The following is a 23,664-nucleotide window of genomic DNA, read 5'->3' as shown; positions in this document are numbered from 1 at the left end:
GGTAGCAACGGAGCAGGGAACCTGCCCTCACCCCAAATGCAACCAGGAGCTCATTGCTGTGGCCCGAGCCCCCTTGGCAGAGTGGACAAGCAATAGTTAGCCCCCAATTCCTTTAACGGAATCCCTTGCAGCAGCAGCATTAGAGGGGCAGGCACAGCCAATTCATGCCCCTCAACCAACCAAACCATAAACCAATGCCTAACCGCAACCTTACAAGTTGTGACGATTTGCTACGCAGTAGGCAAAAACCAAATGGCCCCAGTCAATCAGCCAGATGGACAAAATTCCTACTGGGCCCCTGCCCCAAGAGCAGACAACCCCATGACAGGCATAGCAAGGTCAAAGCGAACAACCCTAATTCTAGGGGGGGGGGGGACGGGCAATCCGATGCACGGTCAAAAAGAGGAAGCCCTAGCCTCGTGCAAGGAGTTTTAGCATTTCTGGCTGTCAATCAACAAATGGCAACATTAACTTCTTCCCAACAACAAGGGAAGCCCCAATCGCATCAGTGGCCAACGATCAATTAGCCCGCCCCCAACTTTGGAGTGTCCTGGCGGCCCCCACTGCAACACGTGCTCTCCATGAAGGAGAACACGCTTTCACAAAATGAAATAGGATGAAATACGCATTAAAGCCAATTTGATCAAATCGTATTGATTTTTATTATCAATAGCACAATAATGCCACATACTTAAACCAGAAGACCTGCTTTCAGAAACCATAGTAAGTTAGGCAGATTCCAGAAAACTGAAAATCTACCTGTAGATAGCTAACTCATTGCTATGCTTGTTTCTGTGCCCTTATTTTCTCTAACAATTATCTGTTTAAATCCTAACCGGTATTTTATTATATATTTTTCTTATGCTGGTCTGTGACAGTAATAAAGTTAAGAGGAAGAAGACTCGTTGCTAGATTGAATGTGGGTGTACAAGCACCACCAATCATCATTGTTGTCAAAGGCAATTTTTTTAATATATCACTTTCTCCACAAGTAAATCTGTGCTCAAAGCAGTTCACACAAAAATCTAAGTCTAAATATAGGAACACGATAACAAAACACAATACTATCTTAATGTTTAGGGAAGCTTTTAATATTTGATTAATTGTTGTATTTAATATTTTGTTGGAAGCCACCCAGAGTGGCTGAGGAAACCCAGCCAGATGGACGGGGTATAAGCAAATTTGTCGTCGTCTTCTTCTTCTTCTTCTTCTTCTTCTTCTTCTTCTTCTTCTTCTTCTTCTTCTCTCTGCCACTAGAGAGGTCTGGGTGTCTGGCTGACTTATGAACAGCCATGTACAGGTTTGGCAGGAACACTGAGGTTTGGCAGGCCACCCATCCCATTTGGGCTTCCATTCATGGTTTCCATGGCAGCTGACCCATGTCTCCCTACATTCTGGTTTCCCTCTTGACTAACCTCAGTTCTGCCTTTGCTGACCAAGCAACTGGGACATGGTTGGATTGAATCCTTCTCCTATTGAACCATGAGGGTGGTCTTCTACATGACCACTGGTTGACCATCATTGGAGTCGTAGCAGGAAACTTCCTGCTGCATCCCTGCATGGCTCACTACTCTGGCTTTCTCTCTTTGCAATTGGGTTCAACAAAAGGTGAGTAACTCTACCATCTCTCTGCATCAGTTTTGAATGGAACATTTAAGCACGTCAGACTGGCTGTGCATCTCTCATCGTGTTTTGGACCATTGCTTTTCCAACCACGAGGCGTTTACGGAGCACTAACTCACACAGAATGCAAGGGGTGTACTTTTCTTAGGGAAGGGCTCTTACCAGTTCCACATGCTAAAGTCAACACTGGAGATGTTAGCAATGAAAAGTGCTGCCAGTTATCAAGGCTGATCCTGATACATTCTGGTGCCCTTCTCCCAAGCCAAGGTACCTTAGTACCTAAGGCTAGTCAAATTATTTTGGTACCTTAGTGGAAAATCCTCACAGGTGCTTCTCTTTAATACAGATATTAAATTCCTAACAATTTCCTTCCCTTTCATGATACCCGAAATAGCTGCCTGCAGTGGCCACCTCATTCTGCAGAATGAAAAAGGAAAGGAAAGAGGAAGAATGCCTGCTTCAGTTATCAGAAAACAGGGGAAACACTAGGTTATTGTCTGTGACAACATTAGTGGAGAACAGTGCAGTTTGCTTGCCTTTGTGAACTTCTTTTTTCTCGTTTTCATGTCCTTGGTGGCTGCCCCAGCACTTGAGGAACTGAGTCTCTCCCACCACCACCAATGCTTACAAAGACCCTTAGTTCCTTCTTGTCGTTCCTTATTTCATTTTTGTCCTTGGTGCCTTCTTGTACTACAATAACGGAGCAAAGTAGTGGTTCAACCTTACCTGCCTATTTTCTGATAACTAATATTAGCACACTTAACAACCACTCCAAAGAAACTTGAATGCAGCAATTCAAGTTTCTGCTAAGCCGCCTACATGCAAGTATTTGGAAAATTGTAGGTGACCTCTCAAGTCAGCTCTCATCTCACCGCGAGTCATACGTATTGGCAAAGCCTGAATGTTGAAGGTTAGACTACCAGAGCGAGTGGAGGGACCTAATGCTTTTTCCTACAATGTGAAGAGCAGAAGTGTTCCGTGCTAATAAGCTTTGTAGATCACATTTTCCCCCATAATTTTATTTTCCAAAGGTACACAATATTCAGTTAGCAATAACAATACAAAATAATAACCAAACAAAAACAAATCATACACTCATGTGGCTTCCCTCCCCCAATACTCGTCATCTCTTAATCTTTAGATTTATAACATTGCATCTTTAGGTCATCCTTAATATCCTTAATATATTACTTTTTTCTAGTTCTGCTTTACAAATTTAGTCTATACATATCAACATATTATCCTTAGAACAGTGGTTTTTCATGTAATCCTCAAAGCATTGCCATTCTGACCTTAAATTCTGATTAGTTTGATGCCTTATGGCTGCTGTTAACTTCGCCAACTCTATGAATTTGCTTAATTTACATATCCAATCTTCCTTTGTGGGAATAATATTTCCTTTCCAGTTCCTTGCAAGTAGTAGTCTAGCATATAATGGCATATAATGTGAAGAGCAGAAGTGTGCTGAGCTAATCTGCTTTCTAGATCACATTTTAGCCCCCCTTTTCCTAAAAGTACCATAGAATGCTTCTCATCCTCATTTTTATGACTTTTCATATAAACCTAAGAAGAATCCTTCTGGATCAGGCCAAGGATCCATCTAGTATAGCATTCTGTTCTCACAGTGGCTAACAAGATGCCTGTCAGAAACCCATGAGCATAGGGTTAGCTTGAGCTTTTGGGGGCCAAAGTTGTTGAGTTGGTTTGTTTGTTGTTGTCGTTTGCAAAATCTCCCCCCAAAAAGAAGATTTTGAGCTATTTTGGGGGGAAATCCACCAACAAATCTTCACTTCTAATGTGGGCTGCCTATACATTTTAACCAGTTTTTGAACATTTCCCCCGGATGCTATTTTCAACAGACAAAACCTGGATATGTCCTGGAAAATCTGGACGTATGCCAACCCTACATGAGCAGGAAATACAATACTTCTCTCACACTCACCCAAGCAACTGATGTTCAGGATCAAACTGCCTCTGACATTGGATGACAACATAGCCAGCAGCCTTGAAGCCATTCTCTTTCATAATTTGTCTAATGTCGTTTTTAAGCAATCCAAGTTGGTGGCCATCCCTGCATCCTGTCACAGCAAATTCCATAGTTTAGGTGGACACTGTGTGAAAAAGGACATTCTTTCTCTTGGATCTTCCAACAGTCAGCTTCAGTTTCTCTCTCTCCATTTACTCCACATCATACATGATTCTATACCCCTCTGTCATGCCACCCCTGACCCTCCATGGCTTTTTTCACAGTGAAAAGGCCTCAGATGTTGGAACCTTTAGGATGCTAAAGGAGTTCCTTTCTAGGACCTTCTTCATGCAGTGCAGATGCTCTGCCATTGAGTTACAGCCCTTCCCTAATGTCTGCCCTAAGTTCTCCCACCATTTGCCTTCATTGAATGGATAGCTCCTTGGGAGCCAACTCCTAGGGTCTGAGCTCCCTTCGCCGCCACCCCCCATAATATATTTGAGGGGGCCAGCAACCCCCCCAAGTTGATAGGCACTGTCACTCAAATGGTGCATGTGTGCAGTGTCTTGTGATCAGTTATGTGTAGCAGGGCTTACCTGGGTCCCCCCCCCAATATTTTGTTCAAGTTAGCACCCCTAGATAGCTCAATCTATGATTCCAGGCTCTGGTATTTCTAGAAGAGGGAGAGAAACCTCTCCCTGTCCACTATGCATATTTCTATAAGCCAAAAAATCTATTTTCATTGTGGTTTGTCAATTTGGGGTCAGGGGGAACACACACGATGTTTACTTTGGTTCTACAATTCTACGATACTTCAAATCAATGTCATCAAGCCACAAATATTCACAAGCTGAATGCACGTTCTAGGTTTAGGGTTAATGAATAGCTAACCATAATTCCTAAAACAGTTTTTTTTAAAAAAAAATCCTTTAAAAAAAATCAACATCAAAGCTACGTACTGATTTTTAAACCAAATATTGCATGTATATTAACAATGGGCAATTTCCCCCAGTCTTGGAATGATCTGGCAGCCCTGAATGAATATGGATGGACGTAAGAGCATTCATTTCTCTGTACCTTCTGGCAGGGTATTGCAATTTAGTCTTAAATAGTTGCAGATTCCTGAAAATTGCCTCTTTTAGAGCACTGACATAGAGAAAGTAGGTTCAACATGTTCTCACAAAATCCAAGACCGAAATAGCAGCTACATTTTAACTAGTGCTTGCAGTCATTAGCAGCCGTTTTTTATTACTCTCAAAGGAGCAGAGGAAAATTCCATGAACTTCCGATTATTCGCCAAAATCCTGGCTCCAGCTCAGGAGGGTGTGGGTGAAGAGAGTCATTACTAATCCCAATATCTCCAAATATTTGAGATAAGTCTGGTTTGAACTGCATGCTTTTGCAGCGCTGCAAAAAGATGTGCTCTTAGCTCCTACTGTTTTGCAAACAATAATACAATGAGATCAAAAGCTGAACTGCAAAAGAGGCACTTTGAAAGGAAAGTGATTAGAGAAAGGACTGTATAGAGAAAGTTTGGGTGGGGGAGAGAGAATTGCAAACTAGAGAGCTAACATTGTGAAGCAAAAATGGCCAGAACATGATAACAGCTTAGGAGTTTAATGCTAGCAGAATATATGGAGAATTTCCAAGAGGAAGGGTTTAAAGGACCCTGAAAAGGAATCTAAAATCTGTATACTGAGTTGAGTTAAGTTCTGGTTTTTGCTTTTGTCCACACTGCAAAGCATGTCAGAATAAGAGCAACTATCTCTACTGACTTCAGGGTTTGGGGGGCCCTAAGCTGAGACACGGGTGGCGCTGTGGTCTAAACCACAGAGCCTAGGGCTTGCTGATCAGAAGGTTCAAATCCCCACAACAGGGTGAGCTCCCATTGTTTGGTCCCTGCTCCTGCCAACCTAGCAGTTCAAAAGCATGTCAAAGTGCAAGTAGATAAATAGGTACTGCTCCGGCAGGAAGGTAAACGGCGTTTCCATGCACTGCTCTGGTTTGCCAGAAACGGCTTAGTCATGCTGACCACATGACCCGGAAGCTCTGCGGACAAATGCTGGCTCCCTCAGCCAGTAAAGCGAGATGAGCGCCGCAACCCCAGAGTCGTCCACGACTGGACCTAATGGTCAGGGGTACCTTTACTTTTACCTTTAAGGTGAAAGAAGTTGCAAACTGAGAACTCTCTGAAGCTGTATCTGATCTCCTTGAACAACCTGTGCAAAGTGGAAACAGCACTCTGAAGGCAGTGGGCCCACTGTGGGTTTTGGGGTCCTGGCACATGCCCAACCCTGTCATCCTCTAGAGGGTGGGTAACTGTGGGTAATGCTGGATAAGATCTGGGTTTCAAACACTATATTCTCAAGTTGATTCTTCAAATGGCTCTGGGCAATGTATTGTTAAGCCCAAGGATAGCACTGGCCTGTTTAATTACTTTTAGATGAGAGAGATCTGGAGACTTAGGGTGTCTTTGTTATATTTAGGTTTCTTACATTCAAAGCTGGAGAAAGTTAATAAATCATATATCCTTAAATCTCCCAAAGCAGCAGGAGCTAAGGCAGCAGTTATGACTTGCCCTGCCTGTCCCCCTTCCCCAGACATGTAAGCAACCCATTCCCCCAACCTGCTATAACTGATCAGGCATGGAAGCTGTAGAGAAGGGCTGCCTGAGACTGCAGTGCTTCGTTCCCTGCCCCTTTTCTCTGTTCTAGGTACATTATTTAATGTATTTTCTAACATCAATGAATTTACCAATGTGGTTACAGCAAAGTGTAGACATTCTCTCTTACCACCGAGAGCCCTAAATGTCTGTGCCAACCCCCCTTTTTTCCTGCTGCCCCCAAAGGCAAAACATTTGGCAAGCTAAAGCTTGCAATTCCTAGGCATCCCAGTGCTCTATTGCTGGGAGCATTGAGCACCACCATCCAAACACATTTCCCCATGCAGAGTAAATTACTCCACACTGGCACAAATATCTCAAAAGGGTGCCAGCAAAATCCTTTGTGGTCAGTTTTTGAGGCAAATGCATATTCCCCCTCCCAGGCTTTTGCTATCGCCAGTCCCCTGAAATGTATCTTTGTTCCAGTCGATAACTTCTCGTTTGTCTCAAATGTCAGTTTATCATGATTCTAACATACCCCATTTAAATCGGGTGGGGAAGGGTTGTGTTCACCCAGTACTATTCCCTTGATGAGCTTTGGCTTCTCTTCACTTTTGTCCTTTGGCTGAATAGAATTGTTGTATGCTTGTGTGTGATTCCTGATGCTTGGCAAATGATCTCTGGCTACATTTCCATCATAATCATCTAAAAATTCCAATCACATTCTCAGTGAAGTGGTCTTTGCCAAGGTCTCCCATCATGCGTCGCAGCAGGCATCTCCATATGCCCCCAAATCACAGGACTCCTCTCATCTACTCCGAAAAGGGTACCTCTTTCTTTCTCCTGCTGCTCCTGAACTGATTCCCAGGCCAATCTAACTCATACCCTAAAACCAACTGTAGATCTAAGGCAGCCTTCTCAAAAACTGGTGTGTCCCCCAGATGTTTCCGCTACAACTCCCATCAGCTCCTACCAGCATAGTCAGGAATGATGGAGGTTGTAGTCCCAAACCTCTGACATGTGCCAGGATGAGGAAGGCCAATCTAAAGCCTTGAACAATTCCTTGCCCCAGGGTATGCTGTGCCCAACTAGCAGGACAGGTCCATTCTGTCCAAGCAACTGCAAGTAAACTCATTTTCTCTCCATTGTCCCAGTCCCTATAGGGGCAAGGGTCTCTGCTGAGGAAGATAGGCTTTGGGTCTCATTATTCTTGCAAAATTCATGATTACACGAAGGCGAGATACCAGCTCAGAACTGCGCCACTGAAATCAATTGACTTAGGTTATTTAAGTCCATTTATTTCAGAGGGTTTGCTCTGAGTATGACTGGCATTGGATATCACCCTAGGCACCTGCCAGTATACATGAGTTTTAGGGAACTGATCCCACCCACTAAAATACTCATAGGAAACAACTGGATTAAAAAAAACACAACTCTATATGGTCTCTTTCTTCAGCCAGGTCTGCAGTTTGTAGCTCAGAACTTGTGGCTCTCCAGATGTTGCTAGACTATAATCCCCATTGTCCCTGACCACTGGGCATCCTAGCCAGAGCTGTTGGGTGTGAATCCAACAACATATGGAGGGCCACAAGTCACCCATTTCTGCTCAGCTGGTCCCTTCTTCCATGCCATTCCCTTAACGAGTGGGCTGCTAATCATTTATCTCTTCCTGTAATTTGATTTCCTAGCAGCTTCCATTTCTTGGGATTCTTCCACCACCTTTGCATTCCCACCACTGTTGGCAGTCTCCTGATTAGATACTGGCTGTAATATTCCACAGTCCAAGCATATCAGTTGCTGATCCGCCTCCCGGAATTCCTCGACCAGGCACAACTGGAATCTCTCTAGCTAGATGTTCACCCTTCTCTTTAAACCCCCCTGTTCTCCTTCACTTTTATTTTAGGTTCTTCCTCAAATGCCTTACTTGCTTGGTTTCTCAAGGATGCTCAGATTTATGTTGACTGCTGTGATTCACTCCATCCTGGTGCACACACCTGCTCAGTTACTTTCCAAGGTTCCAGAGCTATGTGATCCACAATCCCCAGTGGTAAGAAGGGCTACGTTGCTTATTTTGAATTATTTACGGATACAGTATACAAGCAGTACATATTGGAAGTGCATAAACAGACTATCCATGTGCCAGATTTCCAGGCAAAGATTCTGAAAAAGGCAGCTGTGTTGATCCATAAGGGACTCCACCCCCACCCCAAAATCCATAGTTGGCCCATATCTTTATTAGGTCCAACAAAATGCCACACAATAGTGAGCAAGTTTTTGAGTTCTCCAGACTTCTTCCTCACATCTAGCCTCAGGAATAGATCTGGACAGTTCAGAAGCCTGCTTGCTGTTTTGGTTGGTTCCTTAATCCCAAGGCACTTCATCTGAAGGCAAATCACACCTCTCTGCCCATCTCTCTGCCAACAGGGTGCCACCTTCACAAACCCCAGTGTGTTTTTCATTCTAGGCTGTGCAGTGACTCACAGCTGTCAAAGAACACTGAAGCAATACTATGGCAAAACCAGAATGACAAACTGGTACAGAAGTGGATCAAACGTTGCTGGTCACTGAACAATTCAGAATATATGGGCTGTCATGGGGGGGGGGAATAGTCACCCAACAGGAAACTAGAATTTTCATTAATGATATAGCACTTTACTTGGTCCTACTATAGCTCTCTGAGAACTGTCTCTGTTATTCCCAATTTACAGCTAGGGTAACTGAGGCTGAAAGATAGCAGCTTGACTGCAGATTTAAAACTGTATGTGACAAGGCCTGTAGAGCAATTTATGCTAACATGAATGATCCAAATAAGCAGTAGGTGTTAATCTTAAATACAAATTGCATGAGAGAATTTGCAGTCTCCGCCACTGCCACCGCCTGTATATACAGAACAGAAACATTTTTAAAGAGTGATGTAAGTGGAGGAAAAATTAGACCCACAAAGGGCAGCTTCAGCGTGGAAGTGTCTTGAAATCTGAATTTGACACACACACTTCTTAATAGGGACCTCTGCAGTCTTGCAAAGAAGAGAGTATTATTTAGGACCGCGGTTTGGGAAGAAAGGTGGGGGTGGGGGGAGAGAGAGAGGGAGAGAGAAGAGGTTGTTCCCAAAACCTGCCTTCTCACTGTCAGCATTTGGTAGAAGCTGGCTGGTAGCTGGAGACACCCATTAATTATAAGCATGCAGATGTCCCTTTAAGGTTTGCTTCGCAGCCTGCCGACTTCAGCCTAAACACGAGCTGTTAAAGATCTGACTTTATTTGTACATGTCTCTGAGCTCCGGGATCCAGCCACGTGGGGGTTTCAAAGGCTCAGAGCCCACTTGGAAGAGGAGAGGGAGGGGGGCTGGGGAGAGGGGGGTGCAATTCATCTTGATGTGTAGGGGGAAAGAAACTTAAAGGGCTTGAACAACAAACAGGAAATGCCTGGCTGGGCTGCTGCTGCTAATGCAGAAGGGACCAGAAGCAAAAGCGGCAGCGGCAGCAGCAACAGGACTGTGAAGTTAACAGCCGAACAAGAGAACCCCTGTTGCTAACAAGCTTGCCTCGTTTCTTTCTTATTTTTCCCCTGCACGGGTTCCTTTTGCAATTGCAACCATGGGCTCCTGTCCCAGCGGCAGCATTCCAGGTGTCGCTGTCCCCTGCTTGGTACTGACAGGTGAGAACATCTTTCTCTTCTTTCCGAAGGCTTCGCATCTGCCAAACTCTCCTTCTGCTTTGGGATTTCCCCAGAATTGAGCAATTCATCATTCCCACCTCTTTCAGTCTGTTTGCTTTTCAGCCAATTGCACACACACCCCACCCCGAGTTTTAAGTCAACTTTACAACCAGCGATTCAGTGATTTTGGCTGACAGAAGCCTTAAAACTAAACAGAAAGGTGCAAAGAAAGAGGAAAGTGGGAAATAAGAAATCATAGAACTAGGCAAGCAAGGAAAGAGTGACCGGGTTGAAATGTACTGTTGTGCAAGCTTGGTTTTCACTTTTGCAAATCATTTTGGACAGTGAAGCAAATTGCGCCCCCTTAACTGCACAGGAGATAAGGGAGCTGATTTACTCTTACTTAGCATAACACTGCCAGTGAAACATGTGGTGTTTCCATTTCAGGATTCCCTGTTCTCGAGGATTTCTTAGAGCACCATAGACTCAGGGGAGTTCAGCTTTTCCTGACACAAACCATTTTCTGTTTTGGGGTGGTGGAATGGGAGGAAATGGAAATGGGGGTGGGAGAGGAAATGAACACAATTGCAATTGCTCGATGCTTTGTGGGTCTCTGAGGGATGGTTTTGCTGAAGTATGTGGGCGAAGCAAAAAAAAAAAAAGTGGGGAGGGGAGCATCACATTGACAAAGGCTGAGAGTAGCCAGAAAATCTTATAGTAATCACCCCAAGGGGAAATGAAAATATTATTTTCTGTTGCTTGTGTCTTTTGTAATGTTTGGTTCTAGTTTGTAACTCACTTTCAACAGGCTGGTTTTATTTATTTTTAATAAGACAACTCTGGGATGAGTGGTTTAAATTTTCAACTTTTTGTCTTTGCTTTGGGAGTTGTTCTTTGGAAATGTGCACTGCAGTTGCAGCAATGCCTGATTATAGTGATCCCAGCTTACCAAGCAATGGCAGCACAAGTCATATTATTATAACATCCAGAAATTATAGCATGGTACTATTCTCCTTCCTATACACAGTGTTGGCGATGTTTAAGGATGTTTTTCATACAGATAATGAACTGTTTTGTTACTCCGTTTCTGGATTTCTTTTTCAACAAGCTCTGCAACACCTTCGAGCCACTAGTAGTTGAATAATTTACTGTTGAATTTACTCTGAGCTCTCTGAGCTGAACATCAAAATACAAAGGTAGGCCACTTGGTTGAAAGGAAGTATTGGACCTGTAGAGCAGCATATAGTCAGTGCATAGACTGTTGGTCATTAGTTACCATCCAAGCTCCTGGAAGATAGCAGAGAGTAAACACAGGGTGGAATATTCCATTATTGCTTTAGGTGGTTGGTTATTTTCCTCTTCAGTATACAGTGGTACCTCGGATTAAGTACTTAATTCATTCTGGAGGTCTGTTCTTAACCTGAAACTGTTCTTAACCTGAAGTAACACTTTAGCTAATGGGGCCTCCTGCTGCTGCCGCATCGCCGGAGCATGATTTCTGTTCTCATCCTGAAGCAAAGTTCTTAACCCGAGGTAATATTTCTGGGTTAGTGGAGTCTGCAACCTGAAGCGTATGTAACCTGAAGCGTATGTAACCCGAGGTACCGCTGTAGTATCCATTTATGTCGTTGTTGAAGACAGGATGGAAGTTAGAATTTCTAAGAACTGTGAACTTCTAAGAAGTGTGGGCTGCCACATGTCATGCCCTTCTCATCACTTGATTCGTCAGTTCTTGATAACAAGCTGGATGTCTGAACTGTTTACCAGATAATGTTTAACATAATGTGAATACAGAAATTTAGGCTGGTGTCTTGTCTCATTCTTACACGCAAGAAGCTGCAGGCTTCAACTGATGAACAAAAGTATGAATTGACCTTCAGGTTAATTTTTTGCTTGTTTGTTTTCTCTTCTGATGCCTTGCCTGGGTTCAGTTTTTACGTTCCTTACATGTAGAACTGAAACTGAGGAAGAGATGGATATAGGGTAAAGGAAGTATAGAGCAAGATACCCTTGTTGATCATACTGAAAGACAAAATCTGATAAAAGCCAGCTCTTATAAGACCATCAGCTCAACAGCAACATCATAGCCATTGCCAACATCTAACTGAACAAGAGTTGAAGCTAAGATTACAGATCTAAGAATGCTTCATAGCAAGCCGGTCAAATATGTCTAAGGATTGAGTTATAGGCCTGATAGGGCCACTGCCTTCTAATTTTCCTTCCCATTTTTGAAAACAGAATATAAAAGTTAAGGATTTGCAGGATAATTCTGCATACTTGCCATGGTAGTTTCTGAACTGATGCTAAGCAAAATATAAACATGAACTTTAAAGATTTTCAAATGTGACTGAACAGGAAAGGGTACACACAAGACATAAATGAAACTTTTTTCATAAGGCCAAATTCTGATCCCAAATACAGAAGCCCCATTGTGTCTTTTATTAGGCCAAAATTATAGTCCAGTAGCAATCAGCTATTTGGCATTTTTGAGGATTTTATTTAAAGTTATCCAATTCTTTCTTTTTAACGTAGGCTCATCGACTTGGTATCTTTCTCAGAATATTTATTTCCCTTTCCCCTGTGCATGTGAAGAACTGAGCCACAACCTTCGTCTACCGAAGGTTGCATAAATGATCTCTTTTGACATCTGATGGGAGGGCATTCCACAGGGCGGGCGCCACAACCAAGAAGGCCCTCTGCCTGGTTTCTTGTAACTTCACTTCTCGCAATGAGAGAGCTGCCAGAAGGCCTTCATAACTGGATCTCTGAGCTGAACAATGGGGGTGGAGATGCTCCTTCAGGTATACAGGGCAGAAGCCTTTAAAGGTCAGCACCAACACTTTGAATTGTGCTCAGAAACGTACTGAGAGCCAATGTAGTCTTTTAGAACTGTTGTTATATGGTCTCCCAGTCATCTGTCTGGCAGCTTGCATTCATCTAGTATGGCCAGGCTACTTTGCAGGAGAATTGCTGAAGCCTGTATATTCCCTTCAATATCCCAAGTTTTAGCTAAATTCTGACATTCATTAATTTATAACATTCACTGGCTTCCTAGAATTATCAGCGCCTTTGCACCCCCAGACTTATTTTAAGAGGAAAGGTGGATGAACTGCAGAAAATGTTACAAATTTCTACCATAAGACCATCTGTTTCTCAACAAGCTCCTTTCCTATCTTATTTGCTACTTATCGAATATTTTCTATTCCTATACTGTATAACAAAAGAATAGTCTAATAATTTGTTGCTATTTCTCCCTCCAGCAATTGTTTCGAAGTTTGGGTTTCAATTGAGATAATATCATGATGTATCTCCATAATAATGGCAATAGTATTTCATATTAAGCCTCAGTACTATTATTGTTTTGAAAACACGATCCACTACTTCTGCCTTTAAAAGCTGTTGGTTTTTTTAAAAAAGTAAGCTAAATGACAAAAATGGCTTTTGAAATGGCTGACTTTACAGCTGTAAAATAATGCCATCAATTTAAATATTTGTCAGACTAGGAGTTATAATAAAAAGTGGTGAACAAAGGGGCTGCCATATACTGCAATGGAATAACTTCACTGTTTATTACCTGCTTTTAAAAAGAAAAGATGTTAAGGCACATCATTTTCTGTTCAAACGTTCTTAGAACTGAAAAAAAGGACTTGCAATGAAACCAATTACTAATATATTTTGAGACTGTTGTTTTCAACTGAGTCCTTTTTTGCATAGCTAGTTTTCCTAATAAATAAACCAAAGTTATTGCAAAAGTATTTCCTAATCGTTTTCTGAACATTGCACAAGGGTCAACTGAACATCTTCAACTGAAGACTGAATAACCCACTTCTTATAAAAAAAAACAACCCACAAATTTCTGGGTTACAAAGTAGATCAGAAACTTAATCTATTATCTTGAACAGGAGGGCTAGTCCTGCAAAAAAAATTACTTATTTGGTTAGTTTTTATCACATTGTTGATTGCACCATCCTAAGAGTTAGAATGAAGTCACTTGCAGACTACCTGTTTATTGGGCACTGATCCTGATTTGTTTGCACAAAGTTTGTGGGGAGGTTATATGATGTCGCCTCAACTTCCTGTCTTCCCACACTTTCCCATGCATTCATTGCTGCAAATGTCTGATTTTAATTTTTTTAAACAGGGTCCGTTGTGCAAGAGCCCAAATCTATTTTAAATGCACAACCTGAATTTGCGGTTATGCGTGGAATCCCACTAGCAAAAAGCAAGCCAGGAAGCACACTGAGATTCACTTAGAGCTACAGTTCTTGCTTTCAGAGCACATGATGCTTAAGATTGGCTGTTTCTATTGCCTTTATATGGCAAGCAAGGCACTATGCAGAAACAGTGACTCTGCCTCAGTGGTTCAGCAGGTTTCCTACTAATGTCATCTCTTCCCACAAGCGGGATCTGAGCACACTGGAAAGATGGTGCAAAGCATAGGGCTGATGTGCATATAACGTACATTTAAAGCACATGGCTTCTCCCCCCCCCCAAACTGTAGTTTGTTAAGGGTGCGGGGAATTGTAGCTCTGTGGTGGGTAAACTACAATTCCCATGAAGTAATTCTTACACTGCGAAGTTCCCTTGTGTAACCTTTTTTTTTTCCTGAGGTTGTTGTTGATTCCTTGTTGTTTGATTAGTGTCACTGGCTTTGGCCGCAATAAAACTTGAACTTTGGGGGAAGCAATGTGCTTTAAATGCATGGTGTGTATGCAGCCAATTTTTCCAGACCAGGGGTGAACGGATCATTTAGATATGGCAAACAGGATACTGGAAACCAGTTTTGGGTTTTTTATGGATTTGCCATAGAAAGCATGGGGGAATATGGTCTAACAGTCTGATGCTATCAAAGTCACGTGGACGCTGTGAAAAACGTGCATGCATGAGCAGCCGCAATCCCTTATTAAATACCAGTCTTTAAGTATCCAGCGGCACTTGAGCCAGAGTATTACCAGCTCCATTTAAATGTTTTGCTGTTCAGGGGCTGTTAAAGCAAGAGATCAAGAGCTGGGAATGTACAATAGTTCCAAAAATTGAAATCGGGTTTAAGACATAGCTGTCAACGTTTCCCTTTTTTTAAGGGAAATTCCCTTATTCCGAATAGGATTCCTCGCAATAAAATGGGAAAATTGACAGCTAGGGTTTAAGAACCAGCTATGCCAGGAGAAGCGCCGAACAGCTGAAAAGCACCTTATTTTAATCATCTTTTGGGGAAGGGGGGGGTCACAGCCCGCTTCTCCTGTGCATATTTGCGCGCAAGCGATTCTAACTGAATAGGGCTTACTCCCAGGAATGTATGCATTGCAGAAACAAAGTCTTTCTGGAAATTATGAGGCAAGAATAAACTCCACCGCATGTAACGGGATCTACTCGCCTTGTGAGCGAGCGCATTTCCTAGAAGAGGCTATTCACTCTTTAAACTATTAAAACCAGAAACTTGCGCGGCGGTGGGCAAACGACGCGCATACGCTGTATAGCACAAAGTCAGCGAGCCGCTCCCAACTCTGCTGCGACCGCGATTCCCGGGCAGAGCCGGCCGGCCGCTCCGCGCATGCGCCGCGGGGCGCGGCTGGCGGAACGCCCGGCCGCCTTGCCAGCCGGCGGCTTCCCTCTGCCGGATGACGCGACGTGGGGAGCACGTCGCAGGCGCTCCTAAGGCGGCGGGAGCGCAGTGACGCCAGCGCGCGTGCTCGGAGGGAGGGGAGGAGGAAAAGCCGCCGACTCTTGGCCTATCAGGACCCGGCGGGCGCGCAGGCGCAGGGGAGAAGCGGCCGGAGGGCGGCTGTTGGGCCGCCGATGCTGAAGTGATGGGTCGCTGAGGGGAGTTTTCTCTCACACGCCGCATCGAGAGGCCTCGCCCTCGGCAGCCCAGTCATGAATAGCTGACCCCCCCCCTCATCCTTTTCACTCACTGAGAGGAACCAGGCCTCTGAGGCGGCGGCCTGGCGTATTCCGCTCTTCCCGGGGCTTGAGAGGCGGGTGCGGCAGGGCCGCCCGCCTGCCCCCTGAGGCGCCGGCAGGATGAAGCTGGTGCGGAAGGACATCGAGAAGGACAACGCCGGGCAGGTGACGCTCATCCCCGAGGAGGCCGAGGACATGTGGCACGCCTACAACCTGCTTCAGGTCGGGGACAGCCTGCGGGCCTCCACCATCCGCAAGGTGCAGACGGAGTCGGCCACGGGCAGCGTGGGCAGCAACCGGGTGCGCACCACCCTGACGCTGTGCGTGGAGACCATCGACTTCGACTCGCAGGCGTGCCAGCTGCGCGTCAAGGGCACCAACATCCAGGAGAACGAGTACGTCAAGATGGGCGCCTACCACACCATCGAGCTGGAGCCCAACCGCCAGTTCACGCTGGCCAAGAAGCAGTGGGACAGCGTGGTCCTCGACAGGATCGAGCAGGCCTGCGACCCGGCCTGGAGCGCCGACGTGGCGGCCGTGGTGATGCAGGAAGGGCTGGCGCACGTCTGCCTAGTGACGCCCAGCATGACCCTGACTCGGGCCAAGGTGGAGGTGAACATCCCTCGGAAGCGGAAGGGCAGCTGCGCGCAGCACGACCGGGCGCTGGAGAGGTTCTACGAGCAGGTGGCGCAGGCTATCCAGCGCCACATCAACTTCGACGTGGTCAAGTGCGTGCTGGTGGCCAGCCCGGGCTTCGTGAGGGAGCAGTTCTGCGATTACATGTTCCAGCAGGCTGTGAAGACGGACAACAAGCTGTTGCTGGAGAACCGCTCCAAGTTTTTGCAGGTAAAGCTCTAGACAGCGTGCTCCGTTTAAGTTCAAGGGAGGGGTATCGTTATTCGATAGTGGAATGGGTTATATATACTGTGTGTGTGTGTGTGTGTGTGTGTATATATATATATATATATGGGCGGGTGTGCAAACATGGTTTGCCAGAACATGCAAAATATCAGCACGTGTCTACATAGAACTAGGTGAATGCATCTAAGACAGCCACACACAAAAATGTTCATTAATGGCCATCCTATAATATTCACTTGTTTTAAGTAATGGTAATAATAATAATAATAATAATAATAATAATAATAATAATAATAATTAATTTATACCCCGCCCATCTGGCTGAGTTTCCCCACTCACTCTGGGCGGCTCCCAATCAAGTGTTAAAAACAGTACAGCATTAAATAGTAGAAACTTCCCTAAGCAGGGCTGCCTTCAGATGTCTTAAAGATAGGATCCAAATCCTTTCACAAATGCTTATTCAGCCAACTTGGGCATCCTTTCACAAATGCTTATTCAGCCAACTTGGGCATCCTTTCACAAATGCTTATTCAGCCAACTTGGGCATCCCAAGTTCAATGCTGTGGGTTGGATGTGGATGCAGGCTTATCTGGGAGTAAGTACCATTGATTTAATGGGGCTCACTTCTGAACAGACATGCATTGGATTGGGCAATTATTTAAAGTAGACCTGTCAAGATAAATGGGACTTAAAGTCCTTTGAAGACTTTCTTCCCATCCACTTGGGATAAGTATCTGTAAGACTGATGCTTTGAATCCCTTCCTCTGAAGGCTTCAGCCCTAAGCATGGTTACTTTTAGGTAAGTTGACTGGCTTTTGTGGAACTTATTTATGAAAAAAGCATGTTTAATTGGCTGATATACATCAGTTTCAGATGCCAGTCTAATACAATCTCATCTTGTTACTTTGGTTGCAGTCCTGTGTCCCTTTACCTGGGGATAAACACCATTAACCTTACTGAGACTTACTTTCTCAGTTGACATGTGTAAGATTGCACTGATAATCACTTCTCCAGACCTTTCCCTTTTTTGATGCCAGTTCCCTTGGAACTTGTATTTAGTGTACATTGGTTGAAATAACCAGAAAACTAGTTTGTGCCTAAAGCCCTGTCATGAATGATGTAAGGAGACCCACTCTTCAACATTTATTTGATACATAAATCTGTAATATTTATGCATGCTAATATAAGTTGCATTGCATTATTAGATTGCTCAGATTTATTAATTTCTGCTATGCAGTATTGTAATTGGTAAACTTAATATCTTTCAAACTGTGTGCATGGTCCTCTGGAAATTAATGTACTTGTAGGCTTACATGACAGAGCTGAAACTTTTGGTATAAGAAGTAATAAGATTAAAACAGCTTTAAAGCATGGCTGAATAAATACTGCTCAACAAAAAGAACAAAATCTTGTGGGTTGTATGTAAATCCATCAGAAGTATTATTTAACTTTACATGTAGCTTTTGGAAAGGAGAGGTGCAAGCATGCTTCTAATGCCAATGAAACCTTCCCAAAATTTAAGATTCTTTAACTATATATGTGAAAGGAGAGTGGCAGTATTAAATACCAGTTTTTTATTCTATGTTTTAAAAAGGCCTGCATGAGCATGAAATGTTTGAGCTTTTTGAGGCAAATTCTCATTCTAATGAAACTGTGTCCTATTGTGCTACTTGCACTTAATATGGAGGATGTGATTAAGAACTCTTCCTAGCGGGCCATAAAGTTTGTGAAGTAGTGTATGATCCTACATATGTTTACACAAAAGTTATCCTAGTCAATTAGACTTAAAACTAGTAAGGATGCTTAGCATGGCAATCCTTCTGATGGTTGTAAAAAGTGAAATGCTCTGCAACAGTGTTGGAGAACCTGCCACCTTCCAGATATTTTTGAACTACCAGCATTGCCAGTGGTTAGCTTGTGATGGGAGGTGTAGTCCGGCAACATCTGAAGGGCTATGCATTCTCAACCCTTACTCTATGTGGTATGTGCATCACTGAAATTTGTTCAAAAAACCTTATTTGTAGAAAGTCACCAGTAGCACTGTTGTTTTTAACGTATCTAGCAAAACTAAGCATAGGACATAGTTACAAATGGTAGGATGTAATCTCACAACTTTCCAGTAACTGAACATAAAAACTTCTTTGAATGATGTAAATAGTTATCATTATCGTCAGTCATCATGTCTCACCACAACAGGCAATCCTGTAACTTCAGGGGCTTTTGCATTCGAGAATCTTTACCTGACTTGAAAACAATTCAAATTTAAGGAATTCAGTTTTCAAAAGAAATAAAAGTCATTATCAAAGTTGTTTCTTTTCTTTCTTTCTTTTTTTATTCTAGGTACACTCTTCCTCTGGACATAAATATGCATTAAAAGAAGCTCTGTGTGACCCAGCTGTGACTAGTCGACTTGCTGATACTAAAGCAGCTGGTGAAGTCAAAGCCTTAGATGATTTCTACAAGATGCTACAACATGAGCCTGACCGGGCTTTTTATGGTCTCAAGCATGTGGAAAAAGCCAATGAAGCCATGGCTATTGATACCTTATTGATCAGTGATGAACTTTTTAGGCATCAGGATGTGGCTGCACGCAGTCGTTATGTCCGGCTAGTTGATAGTGTGCGTGACAACATGGGCACTGTTCGCATCTTCTCCAGTCTTCATGTGTCTGGGGAACAGCTTGGACAACTAACAGGTGTGGCTGCCATTCTGCGTTTTCCTGTTGCTGAGCTCTCTGATCAGGAAGAAGATTCCAGTTCTGAAGAAGATTGATGGTGTACTCATTCACCCTTCTCATGTAATGACTGCTTCAGCAGGGAAGGGGGTGTCTTTGTTCCAAATATTTTATGCTTCTGTACCATGCCTTACCAAAAGGGGAAAAAACAATGGGAACACTATTTTTTTAAGTGACTGGTAAGGTGAGCATTTAGTGTGCTGCTCTAGAAAATTGCATATTTATACATTTTCCTTGTGTGAGTGGTAATGATTATGATAGTTCTCTCTTAGCAAAACTGGACTGACATAACTAATTTGAAAACATTGCTGGTGCTTTGTGGAACATGTGGAAAACCAATAAACTGAAACCATGAAAGAAGATAATGTTTTGCTTAAGTATTTTCTGTGTTGCACACAAACAAAAGTTTCTCTCTCCTCCCCCCTGTTATCATGGGAAATTGTTTAAATGCTAGGATGTTATAAATTATTATTGTTGAAGTGTTTATTAAGTTGAGATGGTGTGACATACTGTAACTGTAATTGTGTTTTATTCGTAATTTGTGTGTCTGAAAGATTGTGGCTGATTTTGCACAATCCTTTCAACTTACCACTGAGATGGGCACAAGCTACAGGCACTCACATGTAGCTGTTTTATTCCTTTCTTCACATGAGTGGCAAAACAAAGGTTAATGGCTTCCAAACAAGCCAGTATACAAAGCCACAATTTAAAATTGTTTGGAAGCCATTGATTCAAGTAACAGGAAGGTATGGGTAACTGGATTCCAGTCTTGTTTCCTAACTTACATGAACAGAGAAGTGAAGTGGGAGCAAAGGGGCTGGATATGGGTGCATGATGTTTGAGTATATATTGCTTATTAAGTTGTGATTTGATCATGCCAACACGGCCATTGATTTACTCTGCTGTTGAATTGAGAATTTTAGTTGCAACAAATAACTATTTTAAAAAATGAAAAGCAAAAATAATACTTGATTTATTAAAAAAGGATTTTAAGCCGAACTCTCATGGACACTGTTAATGCATAAGGTGGGTCATGTGTGGCCTACCCATATTTTATTAAATACTGTTATTGCTGGGTTAATCATAACAATGGCATATTTCTCATGGCTACCTAGATCATAAAAGGCAGTTTTCATAGAATAGCGTAATCACTAAAAAACTAAAACCTATGTTTTAATAAAATGTTGGCAACAAACTTATTTTGTGAGGATTTTACTAGTCTTGCTCATGTGTCCTATTAGTTTATTTTATTAGGAAGTAAGCACGGATTCAATAAGTGAACAGCTAAACAAAATCAGTGAAAGAATGAGCTGGGAGGTGGTTGGGTTTGGGGAACCAAGTCTTTGTTCCCTGTGTGCAGTCTACTGATCTAAGGCCTCAGTTCTAGGCACCTTTCTCTAAAGATAAGTTCCATTGAACTTTGTGGGCTTACTTGCAAGTCAACATACATAAGATTGGGCTGTTATTCAGGAATATTTTCTCCTCCTTGTGGGATTGGATTCTGCAATCCCAAAACTTAACGTGTGTGTCTAATCTTCTGGATTTGGGATTATAGTCTCTTTACTTGAACTCTAGACCTAAGACCACCAGAGGAATACTGATAGCCATTTCCCTCTCTAAACTGGGTTCATTTCAATATTCCTACAGAATTCAGTACTTTCAAGGACTAATTAGTGTTTTTTATGAGAGATGAAAACTTTTACAACACACAGGTAGCCTCTTTGGACTAGAACAATGTTTGCCTTGTGCTAGGTGAGTTTTCACCAACCTGGCAATTTCCAGATGTTTGGGATTACAACTTCCATTAGCCCCAACCACCCTCAGTTTGGTAAAGACTGGGCTAGATTATAAAGAAGGGTGTTGCTGTGCCAGGTCCATGATATTTGTATTTAGCTATATTATTTATATCACTTAGCAATTGCTGAGGTCTTAAGTTAGTCATAAGTACTGATTTCAGTAGGCCTACTCTGAATTTGACATAGTTGATTCCTGTAACTCGTGAATGTTATTGCAGTTAATGATCAATTAACATACTAGTATTTTAAATGAAATATCTGAATGCAAGACCACATGCAGGCTATGCTAGTTGCATTAACATGACAAGATGGTTGAGATACAGCTAGAAAGGATAAAAACAGTATGTAAAATCTCTCCCTAACATTTTGCACAAAACAGGTATTTGCTAAATATTCCCAAATCTTTTTTACTTTGATTTTGGGGGAAGTAGTTTTGGGTTAAGAAAAAGTCTAACTTAACAAGGCTGCTTTTTGTGGCCCTTTTAATAATTAATTTAATAACCTGTCATTGAGGAAATTCTTAATGAATTTACACTCTGGTACATTTATTCTTTGATGTATTCATTCTTTGATGTATTCTGTATTTATTAAAACGTATTTGCTGCAAGTAGTTGGATATGTGGAAGGTGGTGTAGGCCACAATCCAATGCACACAGGAAGGAGAGTGGTCTCCATGGAAGAAACCCTTGCATGGCTTAAATTTATGATTGATTTTTATTTTTTTATTTATTTTGCAAAAGCACTGTTAGATGACTGTCCTTAACCTCCGCTTTATCTCTTTGATAGTTATCCATTTATTGTTGAGGCGTATACTTGTATCAGTTTCTCACAACAGTTTTTCAGATAGTTCCCTTATTTATTGCACTTGACCACCTTGCTTTTAAGGAGCTCAAGACAATGTCTCATAATTTTTCCCTGCTCCTCCCAACCTTTATACAGTGGTACCTCAGGTTAAGTACTTAATTCACTCCGGAGGTCCGTACTTAACCTGAGACTGTTCTTAACCTGAAGCACCACTTTAGCTAATGGGGCCTCCTGCTGCCACTGCGCCGCCGGAGCACGATTTCTGTTCTCATCCTGAAGCAAAGTTCTTAACCCGAGGTACTATTTCTGGGTTAGCGGAGTCTGTAACCTGAAGCATCTGTAACCCGAGGTACCACTGTATACGGTACCTTTAACAGCTCTGTCATACAGTGTCCACCACCTTCATGCCTTCCATCATCCTTGACTATTGACCATCCTGGTGGGACCTGATAGGAGTTTTGGTCCAAAACATTTGGAGGGCCACAGGTTGGGGAAGGCTGGTATAGGTCAATAGAGTGGTGAATATTCAGCTAATTTCATTGCAGAAAAGCTTTCTTCACTGGCTTATACTGTTATTTGCACTTCTCACGGCTCACCAGTGCTTTGTTAAACTGATAAATGTACTAAATCAAGGCTTTGTATCTTTTCCCAAGCTGAGAAAACTGGGAGACTTTTTTGTGGGGGGCAATAAAGCTCAAGAAAATGGAACTCAATTAACGGTATACCAAGGCAGTATGACCTAGTGCCTTTTACCAGTTGCTTGACACCCCAGGAGGGGAGAGTGCTCTTGTGGTCTGTTTCTGCCTGCAGGTTTGCCACAGGCATCCGTTCAGTAACTGTGAAGATAGGAGGCTGTACTACACAGGCTCCTGGGTTTATGCAACAGACTCTTAGGTTGAGATGAATTAGAATTAAGGTGCCCTGGGTTTTGAATTCCCATTATTTGCTGAATTTGAACACAGCCTAGTGTTGGATCTGAACAACTGTTAATTATAAAATCTGAGTCATCTGCAAGATCCTTAGCTCTGTTTTGCTCTAGTAGACAGTTGTCTACTTTTTTACAAACAGCATTCTATTTCTTTTGTATAGTTTACTGGAAATTCTCCAGAATCTTAGTTTATTATTCTGCAAAGGTTAAAGATTAAGGCAGAGAAGCTCAAACAAAAGTTCTTTTATGGTCTGTAGGGGGGGGGGGAATTGGCAGATTTGAATTCTGAGCTAGAAAACTGAAAGATTTGTATAAGGTTTTATCTGAAATACTGGTATTTAGTCACAAATGAAATTAATTGCCGTATGAATTTCAGTTGCAGCATTTTGAGAGAGTGGGTGTGGCGTTTGCCCTCCTAGGTGTGTGACATCATACTGGGTTCATAAGGAAAGGGTTAACTTATTGTAAAATGACTAAGCAATGGGAACCCCAGGGGGCAGAGTTAACAGGTATAAGTTTTAAGCACAGTGGGTTTTTGGAGGAGTTAGTGTTAGGGTGGTAGAGAAGACAGTCTGGAGTTAGAAGAGACAGAGAAGATAAGTCTGTGGGTTGGGCTAGTCTGGTGTGAGTGAGTGAGAGAATTTGTTAAGAGGAGTCAGTCAGACAGTTGAGATAATCAGTCACTAGGAATTAGGAAGGTATAGGCCAGTAAATTATTATTATTATTATTAATACCCCGCCCATCTGGCTGAGTTTCCCCAGCCACTCTGGGCAGCTTCCAATCAAGTGTTA

At 42.7% G+C, this 23,664-nt stretch overlaps 2 protein-coding genes across 3 annotated transcripts in view; both read left to right on the top strand.

Annotated features, from left to right (window-relative positions):
• Positions 1-9,160: 9,160 nt before the first annotated feature.
• ITGA1 (integrin subunit alpha 1) overlaps positions 9,161-23,664 on the top strand; it is a 70,289-nt gene continuing 55,785 nt past the window's right edge. Inside the window, exon 1 of one of the 2 annotated variants that reach the window (XM_083465770.1) lies at positions 9,161-9,848. In XM_083465770.1, the coding sequence (XP_083321896.1) occupies positions 9,788-9,848 (61 nt within the window). In that variant the 5' untranslated portion in view covers positions 9,161-9,787. The remainder of the gene's footprint in view (positions 9,849-23,664) is intronic. The other variant, XR_014517227.1, reaches the window with a different exon arrangement.
• Positions 15,564-20,539, top strand: PELO (pelota mRNA surveillance and ribosome rescue factor). Its single transcript, XM_083466177.1, has 2 exons — positions 15,564-16,595; positions 18,951-20,539. The coding sequence occupies exons 1-2, from the start codon at positions 15,870-15,872 to the stop codon at positions 19,380-19,382; spliced, it is 1,158 nt and encodes a 385-aa protein (XP_083322303.1). The 5' UTR covers positions 15,564-15,869; the 3' UTR covers positions 19,383-20,539.

This window comes from Podarcis liolepis (genome assembly GCF_965112155.1).
Source record: "Podarcis liolepis genome assembly, chromosome: 11".
NCBI lineage: Eukaryota > Metazoa > Chordata > Lepidosauria > Squamata > Lacertidae > Podarcis > Podarcis liolepis.
Note: the sequence above shows the minus strand (reverse complement) of the source record. Positions and strands in the feature narration are given on the sequence as shown.